Source organism: Engystomops pustulosus, chromosome 7 (genome assembly GCF_040894005.1).
Source record: "Engystomops pustulosus chromosome 7, aEngPut4.maternal, whole genome shotgun sequence".
Taxonomy (NCBI): domain Eukaryota; kingdom Metazoa; phylum Chordata; class Amphibia; order Anura; family Leptodactylidae; genus Engystomops; species Engystomops pustulosus.
Window position 1 is genome coordinate 45,726,094 of NC_092417.1, and position 10,311 is coordinate 45,736,404.

Below are 10,311 nucleotides of genomic sequence, written 5' to 3' on the forward strand. Positions count from 1 at the left end.
TTTCTCCTTAGTAGAGGAGATCGTATCGTATTCAGGGGTAAAAAAAAAACATATGGTAGAAAAGTTTTCACCATTTTCAAGCAACACCTAGAAAATAGTGCAGGGCGCCTTCCTTTCAGTGCATGAAATTATAGGTTTTACCACTTTCTAAAAAATCTTTTGTTCCCCCCATTAATTCCGCTTCATCTGCTCCTGCTTATTCTTTACTCTTTGTCGGATAAAAAAGTAGTTTGTGGCAAGTGGAATACCAGCAGTGTGCAAAGAGAAAACTGGAAAAACTGGGAATTCCTGTCATATCTCAATGTACTTGTTAATTAAGCTGCTATGCCTTTAACCCCTGCCTCGCCGCAACCTAAGCCTTGCAGTCATTAAACGCCCATAAGTAGATGCAATGCAATTAAGCTTAAGACAGATGAGTGTGCACAATAACCAGCACATGTGATTGGATAGTGTGTCCCCAAATATTATCCACAATCAAACAGCAACTCACAAGTTGTGCTAGAGTCATTTTAATATAATTATACATATTTGCTGGATCCAGAGCAGGACAGAACGGTCTATGTGGAATATATATTCATATAGGTCTTCACAATCCCAAGCACCTGGGCCAATATTAATAATTGCAATTCTCCAATGCCATATTACACTAAACACAGTCTTTATTACTGAGGGATCTCGGCAGTCCATGGTGTATGTTAATTTTTCTCTTTTTTTCCAATTGCATTCTCAAAGATTTGGGGAAAAAAAGTCATTAAAATATGAAGTGTTCGTTGTAGTTGGAGAAAGGGAGGGGTGAGATTTGCTCTGATTCTTTGTCTTGTTTATAATTATAACCTATGAAATCATAGTTAAACTCCTATTGATAAGGAGTTCACAGTTGCATACAATACAGAAGATCACAGCTTTGAAGTCTAGCACAAGAATTAAAAAAAAAAAAAACGAAAAAAAAAACGAAAACACAGATTGACCATTTATATAAGACACACGCTGATTGTCTTTTAAAAACTACATAATGACTCCTTATAAACATTATTATTATTTTTCTTAAATAAAGTAGTGCATCTATGACAATCAGTAAGCACAATTCACTCAGCCCTGAAGCGTTCAGTGCCATTTAGTTGTCACATGGCGGTGCCATTAGATGGCTAACACTGGGCACCGCAATGGGTGCAGACCGAACCCCGAGCTTGGAGAGATAATGAACTGCCTGAGCAAGAATGGTCTTCATTTCAAAACCTTTCATCCAACACATTTCTAAAAACTATGGTGATCACGAATGTATCGAGACACAGGATAAATAGAGGTCCTTATTTTGAGAAGTTTATTGGATCCCACTCCAGAAAAAAAGCGATCAAGGAGGGGAGATTATGTGGGCAAGAATAAAAATGTCTTTGCTTCAACCAAGACATGGCTCAATCTGGAATGTCCAAGTGTCTTTGTCACAAAAAGAAACAAAAAATCAGTTCCCAATTAGGTTCACAAAACTTGGAACTTCCAAGATGATGTCTGGTCCTTATAATCCAAGCAGTCAGCATTGAAGTTTAACTTCCAGGAGGCTGTTTGATCTTTATAATCCAAGCAGTCAGCGGTGGAGTTGAACCCCAAGCTGGAGGCTCCATAGGCTTGGGTGGACAAGGAAGCTGGAGACTGATTAAGATGGCTGGCCACTGCATTGGTGCCCATAGGGCTGAGTGTAGCTCCAGGTCCAGGGAGCTGATGGTGCATAGGTGTCAAATAAGATCCACAGTCCATTCCCCCAAAATAAGACGTTGAGCTTGCATATCCTTGACTATAGCCTGAAGCTTGGGTATATGTCATGGGATAGGACCTCTGCATACAGGAGGAGGATGTGGAGAGAGGGTCAGAAAGAGGAGATATGGAAGCTGGGCTCCATATAGACACAGGGGCAGTACTGCTGGAGATCACTGGCACAGTGGTACTGCAAGGTGGGGTGAACTGACCACTGGTGCCACTCTCTGAGCTGACCTCTCTGGCTGGTGAGGTCTTCTTCTTGGCAGGCCTGACTTTATTTTGACCTCCATTCTGCTGCTGCTGTTGTTGCTGACGGCATTTCGCTCTACGGTTTTTGAACCACACCTTGACATGAAAATAAAAGCAACAGAAATTAATTAAATATAACACCTGGGGCCAAGAGGTAAGTAAATAGTCAGCAAAGTCTACAAGGAAATGCAATAATTGGGCTTCAGGTGGCTAGAATGTGGAGGAGCACAAGGAGCAAGGAGGTGTTAGGGACAGGAGAGACATTATCTCTATAGGTAGAGGAAGGGATGATGAAGATGAATATGAGACTCACCTGTACTCTGGACTCTGGCAGATTGATCTTTAAAGCGACTTCTTCTCTCATGAAGATGTCAGGGTAACGAGTTTTGGCAAAAAGTGCTTCAAGTACATCAAGCTGAGCCCTGGTGAACGTTGTCCTCTCCCTCCTTTGCTTTCTTGGGGTAGCTGAAAACATAGCTATTGATCATTGGTTTGGCCTTATAGAAAGTAGCACAAGAACAATCGCGATATGTCTTGCTAGATGAAGGACAGAACCCCCTCCAAAACTTTTTATCACAATATTTAGTTTTGAACATTTAGGGTTAAGGTATATTCAACAAATGTTATTTATGACACTAAGATTATTTTAGTGTTTTATTTAACCCTGAAAATCTTTACTTCTTTTCTAAATTGAGCTTTAAAAATTCGCTTAATATTTAGTAAGCTGCATGCAACTATAAAGTCTGTGAAGTATTTAATGTATGAAATATAACTGCAGTAATACATATTTAGTAATTATTAATAATATTGCAGACAAATATATAGAGTTATACATATATTATGTTCAAAATAGAATACTATATATATATATCAAAGGGTTTATCTTAAAATTTACATTATATATATATATATATATATATATATATATATATATATATGTGTGTGTGTGTGTGTGTGTGTGTGTGTGTGTAAAACAATCTGATTTTTTGTCATTTACATTATGAAATGGATCATTTTAAAATTCACATAAGGAAATATTTAAATGCACACTCACAATTTAAAATACATGCATTAAATTTTTGCTCTGTATGTTGCACATTAAATATTTGGATTTTTACATTCTCCATTGTCCCACCGCTAAATCTGCGCATCTCTCTCCACATCTAGTCACTGAGATTCAGGTTAAAACGCTACTTACCAGGGTATCCCACCGATGGATGTAACAAATCCATCCCAGAGGTAGTAAGGCTGAGCCCATTGACTGCATAAGGTGGTTGCTTGAGATAAGACATCATGCTAGTATCTTGGCTTGGAGCACAGATGGCAGAGCAGTCTGGAATCGTGGTGGTGCTGGTGGTGGAGCAGGTTGTGCTAGAGTCCAGGGAACCTCTTTTCCTTTTGGGTTTCTACAAGTCAATGGGATTTGGTAGATTAATTTGAGTGTGCTTGGGGGCAGGCAGCTCCTATACCTATGGTGACTTGTTGGTGTGTGAGGTTCACTAGTCAATTGCTTGTGCTCTTTAAGGACTCCCAGACCCCCAGCTGCCCTATGGACCAAGGGGGATGCTGACTAAATCAACGTGTCCAAAAAAAAAAAAAAAAAGTTACACCCCATGCATATATACAACACGCCTTCCAGTCCTGCACAACCAGTGTAGCCATTTGCATAAGACTCATTGGCTAGCACTGCCTAATTGTCTCAAACAAAACTTGATTGGGGCCATTTGCAGAGACAAAGGACTCCTTGGCTAAATAAATAATGGGGGAAAACAAAGGCTTTTGGGTGAGAAACAAAGACACAATTCAGGAAACCAATTTCTGCCCAGTCTGCTGCCTATTAGAAAATGCATTCATGTTAATTACCCCAATGCATTTTGTTACTAGTGAAATGGGAACTCTGCTGGTGAAATGGGAACTTTGTATAATACACAAATCTGACTTTCTGCAAAGATCATCATTGGAAGCCATTTTCACATAATTAGTACTTCTGCTAATTAGATTTACAGGTAAGTCACTGAGTTCTCGGTGTCTTTAAAACAATGTTGATTATAAGTGTAAAAGTTAAACAAACAGCACTTACATTGTAATGAAAAGACAATCAAAAAGAGGGCATATTCCTAAAATGTGTGAGCCAAGATAATATCATTATCTCAGCCCCAGCACCCAAAATACACAAAACTTAAGTGTACACCTTATAACAAGCATTTACAAGGGGTTTGTTAATTCATGGGTTAATATATTATTCTACCATTTTTTTATGAATGATTGCTAAATATATGTATTATTTTAAAATAAATATACGAACATTTCACACAGTGCAAACCCAACATGACAAAAAAATGAGTGCATGTAAATTTACTACAACTTGTGAAATAGAAATTACTCTTTGGTTCTTTCAATATTTCCAGACACTTTTACAAATAGTTTGTGGTGCACTGAAATAATATCTCTGCTTGGTTATTCATAATTGTAATTGCATTATTAATGACCAGAAAAAATAAATCTGATATATAGAACCTCAGGCACTGATAATATAAAACCACTTTTATTGTTCCAGTTAACTTAGCTAATTTTTACTGGTATATATCATATACATGATATATGGACATTTTTATATTTTAATATTGAAATAATTATTTTTAACAAAGTTTTCAAAGTGTGATATTGTAACCCTAGGGGCGGGGAAAAAACTGCAGGCATTAAAGTTATAATTAAAATGGACTTTCATTGTTTCAGTTCTGATACAGTCATTAAAATGTGTCGATTTTAATATATGTATAATGATGTGTATTTGTATGTTTTCATATTTTTTTCTAAAATAATTTATATTCAATTATTATGTGTTAATAGTATTTCACCAGATATTACATATTTATTAAAAGTTTTATGTCTACATATAAGCTGTTAAAATGTATCTGTGGCTTTATATAAATATTCTATGCATGTACTCAGTTTTTTTTTTTTTTGAATGTTTGGTAGTAGAAGTAGTAGTAGTACTTGTAGTGATAATGAATGCCAACTTTAATATTAACTTTGAATTCCTCTGAATGAAATTTCTTTAGGCTTCTATTATTATTAGTATAAATAATATTATAACTTTTTGATAATAAAGCAGCCTCTCTCCTTCAGTTTGGTGACTCTGCCCCCTTCTCTCCCCTCTTTGCCTAAAGTTCAGTAAACGGTTCCACAAGTGCAATCTGTCACAACTTCCCCCTAACCAGTCGCTCAATAATAATTACCTCACCCAAGAATTAATTATAATAAATGTTTTCTTGATAAATTAACGAGATAATCTGAGTGGCACAAGTTCCCTAATTACAGGACGCCATGCAAAGCATTGGGGCTGATTAATTTTCTGCATGATAGCTGAGAAACAAAACCCATACACCCTAATATGCTGCTGCTACCATAACAGAAGATGCATGCAATATACCACAAGTAAGTGCACAGGCCCCAGGGGAATTATTTTGTAGAAGAGACTACTACAAAGTGACATCATTCCCAGCCCTGACATAATGTTATCAACTGTCCCTTTAATTACTGACTATAACTGGTTTCCTAACGTTATTACATTATTATCATTTTATCAAACTGTATTGAAAACTTTTTAATTCTATTAATTTTTTTATAGCACTTTGTAGCAAACTCAACATCATGACATGTTGTATAAAAGTTATGAAACTAGATAAAGTTATAAAACTAGATACCATTTTCTTTTCCTTTCTTAATGTATGAAGTAGTTTATGTTCTATACGTTTTATAAATGAACTTTATAAAAAATGTTTGGAAAACATTAAATTGATAACCACACAGTATTATTTTAAAATCGAATACATCATTTAATATTATATTGAAACAAGGATGATTATAATATAATAAGTACTCCAGCACATAATTAATCTAATGAATAATGTGCTATCCGATTGAATATAATATAATAAGTACCCCTACAAATAATTAAACAATAATTTGCTATTCTAACATTATTATAATGAATATAATACCTACCCCAACACATAATTAATAAATAAGTTGCTGTCCTAATATTACTAGAATGAAGATAATGCCCACTCCAACACATACTTAATAAACAATTTGGTATCCTAATATTACTAGAATGAAGATATTACGTACTTCAACACATAATTATTAAATAATTAAAAAGACTAAATATAATACAAAGAAAACCATAAGGTAGTGAAATATAAGCACACAAATACATAAAACTATATATATATATATATATATATATATATATATATATATATATATAGTTTATTATATATATATATATATATATATATATATATATATATATATATATATATAAATATCTAATAAATATTTGAATATAATGTGGTAAATACACAAATAAATAATAAATGCATCCAAAAATGTAGCTATAAAAATGTAGACTGAGTAGAAAATAAATAAACAGATGTTATAGAGTGAGTAGAGAGTTTGTAAAAATAAATATTATGCCAGCATACAGTAACATTGTAGCACTCACTGTGTAATTATTTGTTCTTTAATTATCTCCTAGCATCTGCTCTTGTCTGTAACATCTGTCATCACAGCTCATACACGGACATCGTGTATTTTGTGTGATAATAATAAAAAGTATGCAGAAAGTAAATATGTTTGATAAATATTCTGTAGAAACTAAATCAATGGTGACTTTGCAGCCCCTGTGATTTGCCACAAAATGAAATTTTCCCCCTTGTACAACTTATCGATCTAAGGACTAAAGAAGAAATCAGTCAATAACTGGGAGACTGGGGGTGTAATACTATTTATTTTTACATTAACACCGATCATTACCTCCAATTATGAATATAAGGTGCAACCAACATTTATTTCCCCTAAAGGGAAAAAAAAAATCACCCCCCTGATTCCCCACAGAAGGGGAGAGAGAAAAGGGGATGAGACTCCCCGCCTCCTCAATTATCTGGTTAGCTCTGTTTGTGTATTATCTCAATGAAGACACAGATTTAAGTTTACAATGGACTTCTATGTACAGGACTGGCTCCTTGGTGGATGCAAACTCAATAGGTAAATTATAAACTATTATTAGTAGTATTAGTACTGGTCAATAATATAAACTAATAGCACAACCTGACATGGGCTGCATACTGTGTACAGAGGACTTGTGTATTAATTCATAATTAAACGAATAGCATTTAATTAGTGAACCTTTTGGTATATTCTGCTTTGGTTCTTCATATTTATATTAGGTTTTTACTTTAATGAGGCTCCTTTTAATACATTTCTTACCCTGAATATACAATCGATCCCGTTGTAGGTTTGCATGACACAAAGAGTAATGATTGTAGATTCATTAGTGAAGCTAATAACACGACATGTAACAATATATTGTGTGTTGCCCGTTTGGAAGATGTTAAGTGATACAATGTAGATGTATACTGACACATTGTGGACTTACTACTATGTGATATTATCTAGAATCTCTCTTCTCTTATTAATAAGACACAGTTCTGAGCTATGCATTGTTACAAATGCAAAAATAAATAATTGCTATGTAGATTTGATACATAGATAGTAGATGATGTATGTGGACTTACCTTTAAATTGATAATAGAGGATGGTCTTTATCCTGAACCTAGTTGGTTTAATGGAAAGGGAAAAAAAAACTCTTCACCCTTCCTGGTAGGACTGGGAGCAAACTAGAAGCTTAAAAGCTGTGATCTCCCTCTTCAGGCTGCACATACAAAGGGGGAGCAGGAGGAGGATCCTGTGTCTTACTTGCTCAGAGCTCAAGCTCTGTCCCTCTCTGGAGAACATTTGCAGACAAGGAGCCTCACTGGCAACTTTTTGACGCAAACTCTCCAACCAATGGCAGAAGGAAGGTGATTGACACTTCTAAGCCAGAGGGGGAAAAAACAACAACAGGGGGAGGGAAGGAGGCTACTGCTGCTCCAGAAGGACAAGCAGGCAACACATAGCAGCTCCAATCACTGCATGGACAATCATTTAGGAAGAAATGAATATATATATATATATATATATATATATATATATATATATATATATATATATATGGATTTCAAGACTGCAAGCGAACACATTAGCAAGGGATATGTACTCCTCATTTAGCAGTGAAGAAAGTATTACTATTTATGTCCCATTGGACTAAACAACTCATCAATGTAGAATAAAAAAATGCAACACAAAATAAGGTCAAATCTCCACAACCAAGCGGGAAGGTTGTAATGCATTTTAATTAATCTATATAAATATATGTAGGAATTTTGTCATATTTTCCACTTATTTTTTAAATCCTCTTCATTTTTAATTGGTTATTTTTTAAAAAATTTTTCCTACATTTTGTAAAAAAAAAAAACAACAACTCCTCTTACACACTGATTCTCATATCACTTTCGGACATCCTTTAGATTTCTCCTCGCATATAGTATTGTTTCATTTCTATTATTTCAGTATATAGAGTATTATTACATTTATACTATTGTAACGTATTATTGTATTATTACATTTATACTATTGTAACGTATTATTATTTTGCATTGCATTTGTAAGATTCTGAGCTCTTTTTGCACATATTTGGATGATTTGTATATTGCATTGCCGGTAAAGCCATCGAAATATCCTTTTTATTGTGGAATGAAATAAAGGTAGAAAAAACTATTCAGATCTGCTACATTTACAAAAAAAAAAAAAAATACTACAGCTAACTATAGTAAGTTAATGAGTGTCAATGTAGGTAGTAAAGAGTTTCAAATCTATCTATCTATCTATCTATCTATCTATCTATCTATCTATCTATCTATCTATCTATCTATCTATCCATCTGTCTATCTGTCTCTCATATTTAACTCATTGCAATAACTCATGCCATGCCCTGTACATCAGGCTTGTATTTGTATTAAGCACCCCCCTCAAAGGGCAGGCTAAATCTCTACTAGGGGGGTGCAGTCATTATAAAGTGTCCATATAGACTGAGGTCTGCAGTGTAGGATCAGTGTGTATCTGGCTCTGTTCTGTCCTCTAATAACTTTCTCTATATAATCTTGTGATGAATAAACCTGAAGCAATAGATGGACAGTTAGTTAAATAAACAAGTCTCCCTGCACTTCACATGTGGAAAGTCAGGCTGCTATGATTTTGTCACGGTTTAGTAAATTTACCCCTTTAAGAGGCTTTTATAAATCCCTGTACACACCTTCAGCCAGATTTGAATATAGATTTAGGGTTTAAAACCCAGAAGCTGGGAACACTGCTTTATCAAAGAGAATTCTCCTTCCCTCAGCTAAGAGCTCAGAGAAGGGGGAACCACATACAATCTCTGGAGGAATTTTATTCTCTTATTCCAGCTTCTTCAGAGCCAGGGACATAAGTCACATCCTATCATGCGCCAGATCCTCTGTACTTGTGGAAGATGTAGAGCTATATACAGGTCTATGTAGATGTATCCAGATCTGAAGGGACCAAGAGCAGAGGATATGCTTGTTCCAAACACCTCAAATGCTGTAAGTTACCATCATTACTAGAAAACTTTATAGAAACTTGATCTGATATCTGGTGTCCTCCTGCTGTAGTGATTGTGTAACATCCCATTACTGCATGACATACCTCTCTATGTACTGTATCATATATGTGCATCTATCCACCACCCAACATTTATTATCTAATATATATATATATATCCTGTAAAAAATAATTGCATACATCAGTATTTATTTTTATGTTATATATATAAATATATATATACTGAAAATATACATATATACACATTTATATATATATATATTTAATTATTTATAATTTATATAAAAAGTTGTACAGTTCTAGATGATTTAGTGTATATTTATATGTACTGAAAATATTAAATATATATATTTAGCTGTACACTTTTTAGTATATATATATATATATATATATATATATATATATATATATATATATATATATAATTACAAAGTGTATGTGGGGATTGTATGTGGGGATTTGTACTTTGCACAAGGGATTTGTACAAGTTATTTCTTGGTTGTTACTTTATTTGGCTATTTATGTAGGAACATCTCTCACGTTTTGTAGACCACTGTAGTGTGGACTGTAGTTGATAAAAACATTAAGAAAAATATTTTGCGATATTAAGTATCCAATAATATTTCCAGTATTTACAAAACAAATTCGATAAAAAAAAAAGAAAAGAGAAAATGTAAAAATAAGTTGCAATTTTTTGCTTGCAAAACTTTTGCATTTGGAAAGTGCTAGAACATGCTATATACATAGGGAAGTATTTGGAAAGTGCTAGGGCATGCTATACACACA

General features: G+C 34.0%; 1 protein-coding gene across 2 annotated transcripts; it reads right to left on the reverse strand.

Moving 5' to 3' along the window:
• Positions 1-493: 493 nt before the first annotated feature.
• OTX2 (orthodenticle homeobox 2) lies at positions 494-7,817 on the reverse strand. 2 transcript variants are annotated; one of them, XM_072115749.1, is made up of 4 exons: positions 7,584-7,817; positions 3,200-3,407; positions 2,315-2,478; positions 494-2,097 (listed from the first exon to the last, which is right to left on the reverse strand). In XM_072115749.1, exons 2-4 carry the CDS (start codon positions 3,294-3,296, stop codon positions 1,477-1,479), a joined length of 882 nt encoding a protein of 293 aa, XP_071971850.1. In that variant the 5' UTR covers positions 3,297-3,407; positions 7,584-7,817; the 3' UTR covers positions 494-1,476. The 2 variants fall into 2 exon arrangements, with proteins under 2 accessions (XP_071971850.1, XP_071971851.1); XM_072115750.1 differs by having other exon boundaries at positions 2,315-2,466; positions 7,584-7,816.
• Between the last annotated feature and the right edge of the window lie 2,494 nt (positions 7,818-10,311).

What these genes read in the sequence shown, in the direction of transcription:
- OTX2 (XM_072115749.1), bottom strand. Translation starts at nt 3,296, where the DNA reads ATGATGTCTTATCTCAAGCAACCACCTTATGCAGTCAATGGGCTCAGC. An exon ending in TCCATCGGTGGGATACCCTG is followed by an intron (nt 2,479 to 3,199) that starts GTAAGTAGCGTT and finishes AATGATCAATAG; the next exon opens with CTATGTTTTCAGCTACCCCA. An exon ending in TGCCAGAGTCCAGAGTACAG is followed by an intron (nt 2,098 to 2,314) that starts GTGAGTCTCATA and finishes TTTCATGTCAAG; the next exon opens with GTGTGGTTCAAAAACCGTAG.